The following is an 18649-nucleotide window of genomic DNA, read 5'->3' as shown; positions in this document are numbered from 1 at the left end:
CAAGCCAAGTTCCAGCTATGGTTGAAGGATTTGCTAGGACAAATGGAGAGCAAATCAATACCATGAAAAAAAAAAAATGCAATGCTTATAAAGCGTGGAAAGTCACCCTAATTCTGTCAGTGGCCAGAGTGAAACAGGACAATGATTTTTCACCAGTGTGCTTTCAGTGCAGCTATTGTACTGAAAGGAAAGAGAACTGAGCACCTTCTTACCTTTCTCCAGTCACATTTTGCAGATGGCAAGCTGGGACCTTTTTCTAATTGTTTTAAATGCTGTTAGAAAACCAGACACCTTCAATGTCAAGCAAAAATAAAAATAACAACAAAGGCTGCAAAAGGCAGGGTTCCTTGGATGCTGCTTTGTATGGATCTTTCTACAACAACATTTATAGGTATTCACTGTAGCAGCTGTTGAGTAGACCTTGTGCAAGAATGGTTAGCTTTCAGCTCATGTCATCAGTGGCCATGTCTTTATCACTTTAGGTTTAGCAGCCTCCCGGGCAGCATGCTGACTCATGTGCTCCCACTCCACTTCTCTGTCCTGGAAAGGATGTGGACTATTGGTAGGGTAGGCAGCTGGCTGGGCAAGCCCTCCTCAAAGGACAGACTGGACAGCAACACCTGTGTGCTTAGAATTATGCATGCAGGTAAATGCTTTGTTGGATGGAGGCCTAAATGAACATATAATTAGTTGGATATGATCAGTTGGACCCTCTATGGAGGGTTTTTGAGTTACTCCTTGCAAGTTGGTACTTATGTTTCCAACCAAAAACCTTGTCAAGTCCAAGTTTCCTTGACAACCTCAGTTCACAGAAAGCAAAATTTTCAGTATGCTCTTCACCTGATATGCTGGCTTTCTTCAGTGGTTTCCAAAAAGTTATACATCCTTTAGATGGGTTATTTGGTGTCCATGATTAAAGGCCCCTACACAAATTAATAAGATTAATCAACCATCCACTGGCAGCTAGAAATCCATTCCTAAACTGATAGACCATTCAAATACCACCATACTGAGCAGCTCACAAAGTCTCTCAAGCCCTCATTAACTTCAGGGGCCTTTCTGAGCAGGAAAAGGTATTCAGAAAGCGCAAAAGCATCTATGAGAAAAGCTGAATAACAATTCCATATGTATCCACAGTTTGAACATCAAAGGGCTGTCTGATTTTGCTTTACTAACATCAAAGATTAATTTAATCTGCTACATACAATACTTTCAGCTGCAGTTGTATTTTAAGCCATGTTTCACATGCTGGCAGCAAATGTGTATCTGTCTCTGTAGATATGATTTTGATAGTAGCAGGAATTTGTGCATGCCAAGAGGAATTTTGAAACAATCCCCTCCCTCAACAAATATATTATGCAGTGTGGGCAGTGGCTAGGGTATTGCCCCAGGACCCAGGAGAGATGTCTATAGTCTGGGATCTGCCATTGACTTGCCAGATACAAGACAATTTTCCTATGTACAAGCTGGGGTGATAGAAATTAGAAAAGGTGAATGCAGAACCCTGTATGATGGTTAGGCATTGGTAGCACCATTTCTAGATGAGCTCCTCCTGAGTCCACAACTGGGGCCTATAGGCATTACAAAGTCAATAAAAGTAACACTGTAAAGGTAAATTTCAAGATATTTATATTGCATCAGCTGATATATGCTAGACCGGGAAGCAACATATTTTGGCCAGTAAGGAAGGAAGGAAGAATTTTGTTTCAAGTACTTAAGCATAATAAGGATATTATGCAGAGGATTTGATAAATGTATCCTCATTTCTGGTTTTATTTTTAATTATCTGGTTGACATTTTCATTTGTAACGGATAATGTCTTTAGCATCTGACTATGGCAACACACGGGCAGTATTTCAGAGCTGTTCTCAATTGCATTTGGATACGTCAGAGTTTTTGCAAGAGCATCGTGTCTCTCCACCTGCCAGGAGAGAGTGGAGTCATGGCACTCTTCCAATGCTAAACACATTTCTTGGTAGCCAGATTCATTTTCTATAAACCAGAGAGGGCTGTCTGCATTACACCCAAGGCTGAGGTCACGCAAGAGATCAGAAGCAGTCTCCGCAGTACTGGGCATCTCATGTGTGTTTTGATAAAGGCTCAATGTTCAGGAGAAATAGTTGAAAGTAAATATTCTAGAGAAATCTGCCAGGTGGAGGACAGAGCAGATTTGCTGGTCTCCAGCCAGTCACCCCAGGAGGAGCTGGGGAAGTGAAGCATGCTAACAAGATCTCTCATTTCAGCTTACAAGGAAAAGATGAAGGAGCTGTCCATGCTTTCTCTGATCTGCTCCTGTTTTTACCCGGAACCTCGCAACATGAACATCTATAAATATGATGGTGAGTGTCTTTCTCTGGGAATCATCCTGCAGGTCAGATAATGTGCTGGTGCTGGGCAATGACTCAGGTCATCGTCCCAGTCCATAATATTAGTCAGTGAATAATTTTCTGATCCAACCACTTATTTGCTAGTTTTGGTTATTACTATTTACTGATTGTGTATTGCCCATGATGTTGGCTGTTGTTCCCCATAGCAACTCACTAAATTAATATAGTTAGCCCTGTTGTACTGAGCTGTTCTTTTTCTACTACTCACTTAAGAATTACAGCTCTTCATAGCTAGCATAATTCCCAAGGAAACCAAGAAATGATGAAAGCACACTTAAAAAATTAATCAGCTTGGGCACTGCTCACAGGGGGTGTGAAATGACACAGAACCCCAATAAGCTTCCAAAACTGCTGTAAATTTTTATCTTTATGAGATTAAGGTATAATCAAGCTGTTACAGATAAAATGGAATATACTTCTCCCAAGATGAGTTTTCAGCCCATAATCTGCCATTGCATTTAAAATGCCCAAGGCAAAAATGCTAAATTTTTTTCTGTACTTCTGGTCCTACACTATGTCTGTGCTGCTTCTCTCCTCACTATTGCTGAGAATTGAAGAGCTTACCATTTCTCATGTCATTGTGCAGACATGGAAGTGAAACAAATCAACAAACGTGCCTCGGGCCAGGCCTTTGAACTGATCCTAAAGCCGCCATCTCCGGTCTCAGAAGCACCACGAACTTTAGCTTCTCCAAAGAAGAAAGAACTCTCTCTTGAGGAGATCCAGAAAAAGCTGGAGGCTGCAGAGGAGAGGAGAAAGGTATCTTTACTTAAAAACAAAACGCTAGTAATTTTAGTGTATGGAATAAGAGCCAAGTTTCCTGTCTGTTGGTATGTTTTCCATTACCATTACTGACTCACAGTGTCATCCATGGACAAAAATTAACACGGTTAGAGAGACAAATGAGTTTATTTGCTTTCAGCAGCTTGCAAACAAACCTCAGTGGTTTTGATGCTTGAGAAATATGTATCACAAAATACAGACAGCTTCAGACACAAGGCCCACATGGGTTCGAATACATGTGCTTGCTGTCTGAATGTAAGTAAGTGGTTCATTCAGAGCATCTGTAGTGGTTGCTGAAACCCAGTGCAATTCTTCTGGTGTCTAAGTTTAAGAGGTGGACGTGCAATTCAAACAGCTCCTGCCTGGGATGACAGATCTTGATTCCATGTAGTTCTCATAGTAATTACTCACAAGACCTACCTGAGGTAGCTAAAATACCCTGTTTGTGCAGTCTGAAGGCCGGTCAGCCCTAAATAAAGAGTGCTCTGGATCACTCACCACATGCTTGAATGAAGATGCCAGCATAGCACAACTAGTAAGAGAGGCATTTCTAGCAGACACTCTCAATAGTGCTGTAAGTTTGCCTTGTAGGGTTATCTACAGACTAAGTCTTCCCTTCTTTACGACCTTACCCATAATGGTGAAAACCTGTTTCATAATCGATAAGTTTGTCACACAGGGTTTGGGAGGGTTGTTAGACCTCCTTCACAAAGGGTAGCACAAATGCAAGGCGCATGCAGCAGGAAGCCCATATTAAATGTATATTTGGCTTTCTGTCATGACGGGTAGTTTGAAGACGTCTTTATTGGCTCTTAGCCAGAACTAGCTCAGATTCCTTTTGGGTTGTTTTTCAGAAGATAAAATTCCAGATCAGATGATTTGGAGGATGACAGGCAAAGCCAATGAGACACAGCCAGCCTGAATTGCCAGTCTGAAAACTGGCAGTGTTCTGTAATGGGCCCAATGTTTATGCTGTGTTGCACCATTTCAGGAAAACCATGGCTGGCTGCCATGGCTACCGAAGGTATGGTAATACATCGTCCTGGTTAATCTTTGCTGTGGTACAAAAGCAGAGCCGCAGTAGCCAGAAAAGCCTCAGGAGCCAAAGAAGGACTTTCTGTGTCCTTCTACCAGGTGATCAATGTTATTTTGTAGCAAATCTGTTTGCAGCAGTTAAATTGGAGTTCACAACCACTTCCAGCTGCTCATGGAGTCCCTGGTAGAGAGTATCTGAAAATGAAACAAGCTTAGATGTATCTAAGGCTTTCATTTAGCTAAAAGAAACAAGTGATTTGTGACTAAAACTGACCTGCCCAGAATCTTCTCCAGATACCAGCAAAAGTATGTGCAGAAGTCCAGGAGCAGCAGATACGCCGCAGGCAGCACATGAAGCACCTCCAACAAAACAGCTCCATTCTCCTTTCACTCCTGTCAGATCAGAGCAGGGTTGCTTCCAAGGATGGAGTGATTGCACTGGTGTATGGTGAGATGTGAGCCCATTAGAGTCAGTAGATACAGATTACTGATAGGTCCTTAAAACCTGTCCCTCAGTTTTGATTTGCAGTGAAACTTGACTATTCTCGCCCTCAGTTATTTGAATAATTCATTCAGATGAATGCTGAATCATTGCTGCATCTGCCATTTCTGCTGCATTGCTAACACAAGGACTCTCGGCTCCTAATGCACACACATTAGCACTATTGCTTCTTTCAAGGTAATACTTCTGCCAGAATATTCATTTCAATAAAAGCACATGACCATATGTGAAAAGAATACTCATTTGCACTAGCACCTGCCCAAAAGTATGAGCTTTCACACACCGAAGAGAGGGTATGACCCAATGACTCAATCTGTGAAGTGCCTCTGTACCAAGTACAAATACTCAAGTAAATATATGGAAACAGAATGAAATGGCAGCAATTAAGAAGCCTAATATTATGCATATACTTAGTGGGAAATATAAATTTAATGTCCCTGAGATTTCATTTATTGATTTCATTACTGTTCATTTCTTCCTAAAGAAAAACTCATTATGCAATAATCAGTGATACCAATACAGACACCTGCCATTTTTTTCCCTTGCTACTATATTCATTTTGAATTAACACATAACTGAGTTATTTTAATAGACAAGATCTTCCACATCAGCATTGCAGCAGATATTGCTAGGAAAAGAACAAAGAACAGAGCAAGAAACTTCATGACATCACTGTTAAAATCCCTGGTGCTCTCACACCTCAACTACTGACTTCATTTTTGGCCTGAAAAAGAGTATAGAGCATAGAAGGATTAAAAAACAATCAGAGGAATAGAAAATCTTCCATAAGAAGATAAATTAAATAGTCCACTTCTCAGCTCAGAAAGAGATAACAGATGAAAGATAAGAAAGAAGTCTGCAAAGTCATGAATGGTAATGAGAAGATTAATAGGAACAATTATATTCTAGTTTACACAATCCAAAGGGGAAGAAACACTCAATTAAATCATCAGACAGCAATTTCAGAACAAAGAGAGCGAATCACCTTTTCATGCATTGTTAATAAAGCTAAATCTGTTATCACAGATTATTGAGAGATTATTAAAGTACTATTTATTTCAAAAAGATAATAGCAAAATTGATAGAGAACCACCTTTCAGGAACTGATTTTGTGAATGCAATCCCTGGCTCAGAAAATATGTAAATTCGTGACTGGTGAAAGCTGTCTGTCTATCTATCTATCTATCTATCTATCTATCTATCATCTATCCATCTATCTATCTGTCTCTCTGTCTATGTATCTGTTTGTCTATCTATCTCTGTGTATCTGCAGGAAAGGACCAGGAAGATTTGCCCAAATTCATTTGCAGTTTCCCTGAGCATCTTCCACTTTCTGCTGCTAGACAAAGCAGGCAGACTTTTTCTGACATCCAGCATGGCAGTTGTTATTATACTTTTCAATCTATGTACAACAGCTGTCAGGCATGACCATTCTAGAGCATGTCCTTCCAGCATAGTCCTAATTAAAATCAAGTATAACTAATTGAGAATTGCCTTTTTGGAAAAAATACTAATTGATTTCACACAGTTTAGGATTTAGGTCCTGCTCTGTTAGACAGTGTTCATTAATAAATTTTCAGAGTCATGAGAACATCTACTGCAAGGCATGCACTTCAGCAGTTTTCTGCTTATGCAGTGTCCTGTTTATTATCTTGTTTATTCCCCACAAGCTATTACAAGGCTCTTTCACTTTCTGCCCCTTTTTTTCTACCTCACTTGACAGTCATGACCTCATACTCTCAGACCAAACTGAGAGTTTCACCTGAGGCATTTTTTTCCTTTGCACCATACAGTGAGACCCATTTGGGCTCATTACAGATTTGTCCTTTCCATTTATAGAATCCTCTTTACAGCATGTCATTATTATCCCTTTTTTTTTTTTTTTTTGGCTTATGTGTGCTATATTTTCCCACCTTGGCAGACAATCAGAAAGATCTTTTCATCCTTCCCACTTAACAAATTAGAGCACAGTGACATTGTATGCAGCAGAAGTTTATTTCTTACAGAGTCTTTACCAGTCATTGATTTTAACCCATTGGCCTTGAATGTTGTTGGCCTTATTACCCTTGATGTACAGACTTCAAGAGCATCTGTCAAATCATATGTCTTTATTGCCCGTGTTCAACTTACTAGTAGAAAAATTAAACACTAATGGGACATGCATTTGTACTAGACTTTGGATTATGGGAGCAAAATGGTATGTAATTAAATCCTTTTAATGGCTTTATATTGGGATAAAATTGAATCAGGCTCATCCCTAGTACTTAGCACTACAAAGAAAGCAGGAGAACAGTCGTATTTTTTAACTTCCATGCTGTTGAACACAGACTTAGAACTACATGAGTTTTTAATACCATTACCATGAAAGCTGCATGATAAGCCCTCATGCAGCCCAGCTGGCTGAGTCCCCTGCAGCAGGCTGTCAGCCCGGCCATCTATACCAGCATCATGGCTTCACTCTGCATCAGGCTCCAGCACTCAACTCGCTGCCCCTTTAAGCCAGCACCAAAACCTGCCCAGAGGCACTTCATAGTACTCTTGATCCATCCTTCCTTTGACACTGAAAAAAAACACCCATGCTTAACCATACAACAGGCTTTTGCGGGGGGAAAGGCTTTGCCCAAGCCGGGAGCATGGTGGAGCTGGGTGGCAAATCTGCACTCCTAGACATTGCATGGGACCTATAAAACTACTTCTGTAGGTGAGATTTAGGCGGAAAAGGGACCAGCACCTCCCCTGGCAAAAGTGGAACTTTCTTTCTTCCAACTCATTCTTGCTCCCCTCCTGGGTTTGCCACCAAGTTTGTAAGCAAGCAGGCTGGGAGGGAGAACAGGCACTGCCTGAGACATTCGCCTCCCATATTGCCCATCTATTGGTCTCCCTTTCTGTTAATGATGTCCCTTTGCTGTGCTTGTGAGGAGAGGGAATGCAGCATGAAGTACTTTTCCATGTAAAGTCCCAGTAACATGTGGAATCAGCCCTGGAAATGGGTGGTTTGGACACATTTTGGTTTACACTGTAGCATTTCCATACACTGTGCTTCACCCCTAACGTTTATAAACGATAGCCAAACCTGGCAGGCCACCTTGCAGTTCCTCATCCAAACAGCATAAGCCTATGGAATATGTGCCCTCAGGAAGATATTTGCTACCAGCTAGGAGAGGATTTGGTGTTAGGCACCAGGGTGTGCCTCAGAGCACACAGAGTCATGAGAAGACACAGCATACATCCCAGTGCTGACAAAACTGCTCCCCACAATCTGCCATTGGCTTTGCTGCTAATGAACTGTCATAAGACAAAGACAAGATCAGGAGATTGATCTTCATTAACTTTAAAATGCTAGGCCTCAAGCTGCAGCAGATCATGAAATGCTTTGAGCAGCTAAGATCATCAGACAGAGGGCTCAGGTGATACCTCTTGCATCCCTCCGACACGCCTTGTTCACCCCGTGGGTCACAAGCCTGAGAGCAGCAATTCTGTGCCAGCTGATGAAGAGAAAGAGAGTTCTCTGTGGATGGGCTTTTAATGTTTTTTTACTCTACTTCACATTCTCTGCAGCCCTGACCCAAAGGTCCCTTGGCAGACTGGATGATTAAAAAAAAACAACCAACCAAAGACCCTCACTTAAATTCAAGCACCATCTAGCCTGGTAGAAGTAGGACTTCACCCTATAGCTACAGCTTCAGATATTTCTGACTCTCCTGCCATATGGCCATTTCACTTCTCTGCTCTGATCCCATGGAGCAGGAGCATCCCCCTCTTCTTCGTGTCTTTTCAGAATGCCATTGCTTTGGGAGAAGAATTGCCTTTCTGTATGTATTTGCACACTGCCTGGGACAGTGAGTCCTCATGACAACCAGAACAGGTGCTAATGTATTGCAAATAGAATACTATTCCCAGTGAGAAACTGGATGCAACCATGGAGAGATTTGAAGAAGCCAATACCATGAGCGAGGTCTCACTTAAGTACATTCCCTTTTTTCTAAAAGGAATAAATCTCAACCTCAATTCCTTCCCCTGCAAACATCACTTCTTCAAGTTACCATTTCTTTCTGATTAATACCTAGGGTTTACCTTGGCATTTACGTTGCAGTAGGAGCCTTTAATCTTGTCTTTGAGTTCAGCTCCATCAGCAGTATCTCTCAAATACACAATACACTGTTCTGCTGAACAAATGAATTTTTGAAAATCAAGCCAGTGAATGAATGAGTAGTGAAAGTGGAGCTCTCGTGACTGATAGGGTACCTCATGGATAAGGGTGCTGGTAACTAAGGTGAATGCATTCAAGACTAAATTCCCAGCTTAAAAGCAGTTGTCTGAGCCTCTTTATTGCTTAAAAGTAATCCTTTCATTTTCTCTCTGCATAAATTACTTCAATGTTTTGATGTACATGTCAAATAAAAATAGATAAATGTGAGAAAATAAAGCACGTGCTACTCAGATTAGTAGAATTTTCTTCCTGTGAGTAGTAATTTAAAAATACGTGTATCTCCAAAGACAGTTTCCATAAATGTTGTAAGTGTTCAGTTGCCTTAGCCTATCTCTGGCCAGATACGCATGAGATGCAGATTTCCTTTTGAAGCGCTCATCTCTGAAAGGTGGGTATGCACAGGATCCTTTAGAAATATGGTATGAATATCATAGGAGTTGGCCTGCATTAACCACGTTTTTAGCACAGCAGTACTTTTCAACGAGCAAAGGTTTCTTTACCAGGAATGCTTTGCAACACTTACAGTCCTCCACATCTACCATTAGATGCTGCAGCTGTAGCTGCATTGATTATGCCTTGTTATATTTAAGAATTCTTCTGGGTATTCCCCCTTGAGTATTGTTTTATTTTTTTTTTCTTTCTCTGCAATTTCATACTTTTCTTTCCTAATTAATCTTCTTTATTTTCATCCCATTTCCAGCCTTTTTTACTCATTTTCTCACAATAACTGTACTAGAAGCAATTACCATAAGCCATTTACAGCTGTGTTAGAACACGGACTATCAAGGATTTGAAAATATCCTTTCCAGCACTTCAGACAATACACTGTTGAAAATAAACTTCCTATGTATGTTGGAATCCTGCATCAACACTGTGGGAATCCAAACACAGCAGTTAAAAGCCAGCACAAACAACAAAGGGAGTCTATTAATCCCAGCCCCACTAGGTATCTGGGTCATTCATTTACCCATTTCTGGACGTACAGTAGACTTTGAGCAGACAACGTGGCCAAGTTCTTTTGCCAAATGTGTTGGAAGCAGAAAATTGTGTGACAATCCAATACAAAAAAAATATCAATCACTTTCCAAAAGTGTCATAAGGGGATTTCAAAAATGGTCTGAACATCAGGGAAACAAGCAGGCTCACAGCTGTTGTACAACAACACTAGAAGAGGGATGTCAGTCAAAATGCTCTACCCTGTGGATGTTTTCTGGTGGGGAGGGCTCTTCCTTTATTTTGAACGAGTCCGGATTACCTTGAACATTCTGAGCGAGGAAAAAGAATGCTGTTTAAGGCATATCTTAAAGGAAAATTGCATTAAGGGTGTACAGTCAGTTCTTGAGGCCTGGTTTAGCTTTCATTCTGACTTTTACTGCTGCCAATGTAATGTGCATCCAGTAAATACCAAACTAGAGAATAAGGATTTTCTTCATTATCGTGGATTAGTGGACAGAGTACTTTTGAATGTGTTGTCTGCCAGCGTAGCCTCCAGAACTGTATGTTCTTTGATATGCAACTCTAACTTTTCACAGTTCTCCTGGATTTATGATTATAAGAAGTAGTTTCAGAAGGCGAAGGGTTTGAATGGAAGAAAACAAATCCTGAAAAAGAGACAAATGCCGCAAGGTCTAAAAGGCATTTTGCTACCTCCCTTTAAAAGCCAATGCTCTTTTCAAAAATGCTGCTTACAAACACAGCCCAAATCTTACTGATATTATAGCATCTTCATAGGCCCAGTATATATCCTCTAAAATGTTTGTTTTCCAAATCTGAAAAGGTTTGGTTTTATAATATGTTATATATACATACTGAAACAGTATGAAATGTTTGCTTTTCAAATTAACAAGTCACTTCATAAACATTTCATAGAAAAGAACATTACAATTAATATCATAGTACCTTTCCTAGTAAAGGGCCAATAGAAAGTGAAATAGATTCTTAGGTTATCAAAATCACTTTTAGATCACTTAAGCAAAAGGTTCACAAAATTCATATTGGCAACCAAAATTTAATGACAATAACTTTTCCAAAAGTAGATGAAAGGTTGTGATTGAATAGTAAATTAAACAGAAAATGCAGAATAACTTCACAAGCACTGGTCAAACTGAGCCACTCAAGTTAGTCCATGTCAAGATGCAGATGTTCAAATATTTCCATTTTAACATTGTACCAAATCTTTCAAAATAACTTTCTTACATTTTGAACAAGCCTGCAGTTCAAGAAATGTTAAGTGCTAAGTATCTGAAATAAAATATTTTACTTCAAAATCACCTATTTTTAAAATTATTGATGTTTTTCTTAAACTTATGGGGCTTTTATGGTTTTTAGTTAGTCTACAAAATTGCTTCATGGCCCAACAGTTTTTCCCTTTGGCTCATGTGCCTTCCATTCTCTACCAGTGAAACTCCCTCTACTTTTGGCTGCAGCTCTCTGGGGACATTTTGTTCCCATTGGCAACATCTTTTGGCCTGCACAACAGTTATTTTCTCTGATTCAAAGATCTGAAAAATGCTCTCTCAGTTACTCTCTGTTCAGCATATGCTATAATGAAGGTAAGAGCCAGAAAGAGCCTTTGTGAGGTACCAGCCATTTCAGTAGATCATTCCCATCAGCAAGTGCTCCCAGAATCAGTTTGAGAAATAAGAACATAACTGTGACCAGGCCAGAGGTGAAAGCAAATACCTTAAGTGGCCAAGGTGGATGAAAGTAGCTCTTTCTTCTGATCTCAAGTAAGTCATTACAGCCTTTCAAAGCTATAAATGTTTTACTCCAGTGTCTTGCTGCAAGATGTTCTGCCTGGCTTTTGCAGCCTTTCCTAGACACTATTTAATTTGCCTTATCAATGCATTTGGCTTGATGCGTATCTTACCTTTGTTAAACTATTTGTTTTCTCCTCTTAACTGGATCTTAATCATGTAAAAGAACTGCAGCCTTTTTCACTCTGTTTCAAGCCATATGACAGAATTTAATAGGATTCATTACCACTAATTGTAATTATTGGTTAAAGCCCTTAGTTTAGGCCTTAAATTAATTCATTTTTACAGATAACAATAGCAACAGCATATTGTAATCTGCACTGAAATACTCACTTAGCTTCCCAGAGCCATATTTCATTCCCTGTTTTCTGTTTGCTTCTCATGCTTCTGCTAATTTATCTTATCCAAAAGCATACAATGTTGTTTATCATTTCCAAATAACCCCTCTCAAGCATGTCTTTTCAACTAGACTTGCTTGGAGGATGGGCCCAACCCTGTAAGTTCTTTGGCTTCTCTCCTAGGATTAATGGTTTCATGTTAGCAGTTTGATTTAAAATAAATAATAAAGCTTATGCTTCTGAGCAATGAATTTACAAAGAAAAATAACACAGTATTACACATAGGCTGCATCCTACCTGCAGTTTTCATCTTCCTTGCAAAATTGAACTCTCAACTAAAAATAGTGCTCTTTTTCTTATTTTCTATAGAATAAACCCCTTTTTTTCCGTCCTAATCAGTGAGGTGAAGCCAAACATAAATATCGTGGGGGAAAAACTATTATCTTAATTGGTTCTGTCTGTCTTTCACAATAAACTTAGAAGCCCATTTTTAACTATTTAAGCACGTTAAAGGGAAGTCCACCTTAGGTGAAAAATGCACCTTTCCCGTGTCTCCTTTTAACACTAGACATACCTTTAGCCCTCCATTCCCTCTCTCTACAAATACAATGCAGCTCTCAGAGACTGGGCAACCACAGCAGTAATCCATACAACCCAGGGCAGTAACACATGGCTGCATTTCTTGTTAACAGAAGTGCTTCAGACACCTCTCTGCTGCTGTCTCAGGCATATACCCTATTAATGGAGATAATCTGCTTTATACACAGAAGTGATCATTCCAAACAGTGCATGTAACAACAAAGCAACAAAATTTATGCAGTTTCCAAACCCAGTAAACTGTTGCCCATGGTGGTTACTTTGCTCCATGCCAGTATTTAATTTCAGCTGTGTGTCTCTCTGTTTCCAGTCCCAGGAGGCCCAGGTGCTGAAACATCTGGCAGAGAAGAGAGAACATGAGCGAGAAGTGCTTCAAAAAGCTTTGGAGGAGAACAATAACTTCAGCAAAATGGCAGAGGAAAAGCTGATACTGAAAATGGAACAGATCAAAGAAAACCGTGAAGCTAACTTAGCTGCTCTTATTGAACGTCTCCAAGAGAAGGTAACCACACCATCACTCTTCACCTTAGACTAGAGAGGAAAATCTAATCAACATTTTGAAGAGATGTTGTGGGTAGATCTTATCTCAGTTGCTACATGCTAGACTTGAGCAATTTTTAAGTCAGAGCCCCTTATGTCTGTCTAAACCAGCGCTCACTTTTGAGGTGAGAAGGGACTTCTGGGGGTCATCTGGTCCAACCCCCCTGCTCAAGCAGGGACACCAAGACCCACTTGCCCAGGAGCATGTCCAGATGGCTTTTGAATATCTCCAAGGAAGGAGACTCTAAAACCTCTCTGGACAATCTGTGCCAGTGCTCAATCATCCTAACAGTGAAAAAAAATGTTTCCTGATGTTCAGAGGGAACCTCCTGTGTTTCAGTGTGTATCCATTGCCACTGGTCATGTCACTGGGCACCACTGAGAAGAGCCTGGCTCTGTGTATCCTCCATTAAGGTATTTATACACAATGAAGAGATCCTCCTGAGCTTTCTCTTCTCCAGGAGGAACAGTCTCAGCTCTCTTAGCCTTTCCTTCAGTTCCTTCATCTCAATGGCTCTCTATTGGACTCTCTCCAGAGAAAGGTTGATTTTCTAGCTTTTAAGAACTCCTGTGAACAAATGAAAGGTCACTTCTGTTTAGATTTCAGGTTTTAAGTCAGTCATTGATCAAATCAAACTGTTGTCCATCTGTAGCTGTTAGTTTCTCAGAGAAGAAAGATGAAAAAATATGGGGAAAAATTCTTTCCTATACATCCCTATACCAAAGGGGTCTGTTCTTCCATAAGACTAAAAAACAGTAAATTTTCTCTTGGAGATCTTTGGTACAACCAAAGGAAACAGGTAAACCACAAACCCCATCATTCAGGACCAAGCGTGTCAGTCTCAAAACAACCCTTCCATACAAGAGAGGGTGTCGTGGTTTAAACCCAGTCAGGTAACTCGTTAACTCACACCCCCCCCCCTTCTTTCCCTCCCCCTACTCCCGGAGGGATGGAGAGGAGAATCGAAAAGAATGCAACTCCCACGGGTTGAGATAAGAACAGTTTAGTAACTAAGGTATAACACAAATCACTACTGCTACTACCAATAATAACAATGATAAAGGAAATAACAAGGGAAGAGAATACAACATCTCACCACCAGCCAACCGATAACTCACCCCCCTCAGCCCGACCAAGCTCTGACCGATACCTCCTCCAACCCTGCCATCTACCAGCCCTTCCGGCTAACTCCCAGTTACATCCTGGACATGACGTGCTGTGGTATGGAATACCTCTTTGGTCAGTTTGGGTCAGGTGTCCTGTCTCTGCTTCCTCCTGGCTTCCCTTCCTCCCTGGCAGAGCATGAGGCTCACAAAGTCCTTGGCCAAACCAAAACATCGCTATCAGTTCTGTTCCCAGGCCGAAAGTCAAAACACTGCACTGCACCAGCTACCAAGAAGGAGAAAAATGACTGCTACTGCTGAACCCAGGACAGAGGGAAATATGTCTATAAAGATTTAGAATTGTTAAGAAAAAAATAATTAGCTCTGTGTGAGTGATCACTTGTGTCTTTCAGTGATGAACTTTCTAGTATGTTAGTGACTTGACTAACAAAGAAATAGCTCTGTGGTTTTCGATGAGATCTTCTCCATAAGCACCTCTACTTCTGTGATGGAGTCAAAAATCCCAGAAAGTAGGAAAGAAACAACAGAAACCAAAGGATGATGCTACAAGTAACTACACAAATGGGATAATTCTTGAACTTAAGAGCTGTACCCAGATTACTTGACATTTTTGCATTATTAGATTAGTTTGCAGGCACATATCCCAGAGCTTATGAAAACAAGGGAAAAAGCCAATTAGCCTTCTTTGAGGTCCAGAAGGAAATGAGGACAGCTGAAGCATCTCTCTGTCTCAGGTTAATGTTAACAGGCTGTTAAACCCTATTTCTACAGCATGTGCATGAAATCCAAAAAAAACTTCTGAAAAAAAGATGACAGTAACTAATTTGGGAACATTTGTACAGACCAGTAATTAAGAATCGCATGACTATACAGTTTTGCTAACACAAAAGTGAACCCTGAATATGCAGGAAAAGAAAAAGTGAGGCATCTGGATCCAAGTCTTCAAAAGTTACACAGAACTGTGGATGCCCAAAGGTATTGGTGTCTAGAAGTACCTGCAATCAAAGTAACTTCTGTGTACTGCAGTTAATAAGAGTTCTGAGGAAAAAGTCCCTTATAAAATCTAGCCTTCAGAGTTACGGATCTTTAAAGAACTGTGATTTACAGTTTCACTTGATGCAATAAGCTGGCCTTTGATCCATAGTCCAACTCAGACAATAAAAAGGTAACCATTGCCTTCTGAAAAATGTTTATCATAAAAAGACCCACTAATGCATGGAACTACCTAGGGGGTGCCTTAAACAAAGCAGCTAGGGATGGATGTTTTCTTCTGAAGTCAATTTCTGCTTGTCATTTCATTGTCTGGGGTGGGGGTTTAGTGATCAGACACAAGAGGTAAAAGTCTGATAGTTTGAGAGTTGAAAGGAGAGAGGCATAAACCAAATCCCCTAAAACCCAGAAGCTGCAAAAATGATGGTTTTTATAAACACCCCAGGTAGATCATGATTAAATTAGTTTGACATCTGTTATTCGTGACCACAGGCCCATTTCCACAGAAGTATATGAACATACAGTGGCCCAAATAAGTCTAAATTAATAATGACTGCTTTTGTAAAAGGGAAGACAACATGGCTGAAAGTGGACTGAAAGGCCAATATTGACTTTTGGTTACCATGTCCCTTCTCCATCACAGCCAGATAAACAACAGAGAGGACAGACAGCTTCAACGTTCAGTGTAAGAGGATGTTTGAGATGTTCAGATTGACCCATCTTGATAGAACTGAATTCTTGGGCTGTTATATATGGTTCCTAAATGCTACAGATAGATAACACAGTAACTAAACACTATTTCATCATACAATGTGCACAAAATTAATTCAAGCCCACTCATCCTTCCCTAGATTAAGTTTAACATCTAGGAATTCAAAGGGCAAATGTGAGCATGAGGCACATTTTATGCTGCAAGCACCACCTCTCTGTGTGGGCCTTAAAAATGAAAATCTGTGAGGTACTGAGGAGTATAAGGCCATATCAGATATAAGACTGAGCTCCAGAGAATAAGTAGAATGTAGGCCTCAGGCTGGTCTACTGGATGGCACCTTTCCTGAGTTGCAACCTCTAAAGATGGCTGTGCTGCAAAACAAGTTTTGCACAAGCATTAAACGCACAGTCTAAACGGGTTGTTGTCAGGAGCTTCCCTGGGCAGGCAGAATGAGAAAAGGTTTGATTTTTCCCTTCTTGATGTTTTTCAGGAGAGGCATGCTGCAGAGGTCCGTAGAAACAAGGAGCTCCAGGTGGAACTGTCTGGCTGAAAACAGCAATGGTGGATGTGACCCATCCCCACCATTAGTAAACTCCCCCTGCCTATATTATTATGGATCATGCGATATCAGTATGGGAAATGTATGACATGGTTTAAAAAAAAAATAAAAATCAAGAACTCAATAAAAAACTTTAAAAAAGAAACAAAAATGAAAACAAAACCAATGTGGTCTCTTTGCAGAATGATTTGCTTGATGTTTAAAAAACTTGGATCTTATTTTGTAAATACTTACATTTTTGTTAAAAAATACAAGTATTGCATTATGCAAGTTATTTCATAATCTTACATGTCCTGTAACAGGCTTCTGATGTTGTCTACTTCCACTCGGTTGAATTTGCTGGGTCTGTTCATCTGAAGCACCTCATGTCTAATTCCATCCCCTGCGACTTTCATTCCAATCCACCACGAGGTCAGTAGTAGTTCTATGGTGCTAGAGACCAGTCATTGCCTAATAACCTAGACTGCTTTGCCATCAATAAGCTATGTTGAAACAGTGACTAGATCACAGGTATTGTGACTTCATATTCAGCTGTCCAAGACAAAAGGCTCTTAAAATGTAGTTTCTTCAAATGCAACTTGCACTACAGGACTCTGTAGTGTACTAAATAATTGAGGTTAAATAGCCACATGCAGTACTTGTTGTTTCTGCTTCTTGGGGTAAGAGGCAACAAACACAGCTGTGCAAAGTGGGATCAGTTTGAGGCAAATTTAAGAGGCACATTGTAACCATCAAGCTATGACAAATTCTGGATGATGCCAAACAGCCATACAAATGCTAATTGTAAAGTGAGCTTAACTCACCACTTGAAAATTTATTGATGGAGCAACTAATAAACAGCATCAAGTGGCTTTATCTATAGGTGCCATGATCTATGATACTTATCTGATGCTACCACATTACATCTGTAATAAATAGTACAAGAGGCTAAAGAATATTTCATCTGGAAACCATGAGCCAGTTGTTACCTTTTATTTTTGACACTGCTGACTTCCATTCATCATGACCTTAACTCTTCAGTGTTAGCCAACCCTACCTAGTGACAGACATCTAGGACTAAGAGGGCTGAAGCAGGAGGAATGACTAGACAGGGTGCTTGTGCCAAGTACAGTATCACCAAACCTAACACCACTCCCAAAATAGCTGCAGTTTTGAAGTTGTCCCTACCCCCCTGGAGGTTGCTGACTGCATATTCTACTCTTCATTAGTGCTATTTTCCTGTATGTCATTGTGAGCAAGCTGTGATTAATAAAGAATTGGGGTTCTGTGAACTGAAAAAGGGCTTGTCTCTTCTCTTGCTCCATTACTTCTCTTGCCATGTGCCCATGTGGAAACCTAATGTAATCGTACAAGCATAGAAATGAGACTTAAATAAGACTTACTAATAAATCAAGCCTATCCCCCTTCTAATACAGGACTAACTCCTGCTACGTGTTTTCTAGAGTTTAGGCTGTTTTTTTATAAATATTACCATATAAACTGAGCCTATGAATGTGATCTCTAGCACTGAATTTATTAAAAAAGAGAGCTAGTTACGCACATGCACCCCTCAGTCCAGACTCAATATTGAGAAAAAAAGGAATTGGGAGAAATAAAAGTGAATAATGTAGCTCTGGGTACATACGTCAGCAGCTGCAGCAAGATTTTAGCTGTTAACACGCTGATTTTCAAGGTAAAAGGGATTTATTTACATGATTTTTTGAAAAACACAAAATAATTAGGAAAGCTTCTGAGCTGCAGAGCTGAGATATAAAATTGGATCAGGCCCCACTTAGAACTGGACTAGTGATCAAGTATTACCTCTAGGATTAGCTTTTCGACCTAAGGTCATGCATCTACTTGCTTTTTTGGAGAGATGGTCCAAAAGCTACAGATCTGTAACAGCCAGTTTCTGACCCATAAAGCCTGTTTTATTTCAGAGCCAAATTACTGCCCTGGAAAACTTGGCACTCAGTCAAAAAGCAGCAGAAGCTGATCCATGTGCAAGGCTGCAAGCAGAGCTCTGTGTGCAGTGAGCTCTGTACCACAGAATGACAGGAGTACTCCAGCTCGTTATGGCAGCTGGTTTTCCTTGCCTAAATTCCTTGTCTGGCAAAACTACCAGAAGTAAACTTG

The 18649-nt window shown here is 40.2% G+C and overlaps 1 protein-coding gene across 1 annotated transcript in view; it reads left to right on the top strand.

The window, feature by feature from the left end:
* STMN2 (stathmin 2) overlaps window positions 1–17813 on the top strand; it is a 39591-nt gene extending 21778 nt beyond the window's left edge. The window contains exons 2-5 of the mRNA XM_061448244.1: window positions 2244–2339; window positions 2974–3146; window positions 12919–13110; window positions 16466–17813. Coding sequence (XP_061304228.1) covers window positions 2244–2339; window positions 2974–3146; window positions 12919–13110; window positions 16466–16525 — 521 coding nt within the window. The 3' untranslated portion in view covers window positions 16526–17813. The remainder of the gene's footprint in view (window positions 1–2243; window positions 2340–2973; window positions 3147–12918; window positions 13111–16465) is intronic.
* The last annotated feature ends 836 nt before the right edge of the window (window positions 17814–18649 follow it).

The sequence above is a fragment of the Pezoporus flaviventris genome, unplaced genomic scaffold (assembly GCF_033815535.1).
Source record: "Pezoporus flaviventris isolate CSIRO_AGI_PZ_B2104156 unplaced genomic scaffold, CSIRO_AGI_Pfla_v1 ptg000007l, whole genome shotgun sequence".
NCBI classification, from domain to species: Eukaryota; Metazoa; Chordata; class Aves; order Psittaciformes; family Psittacidae; genus Pezoporus; species Pezoporus flaviventris.
This window is presented reverse-complemented; position numbering and strand designations above follow the sequence as displayed.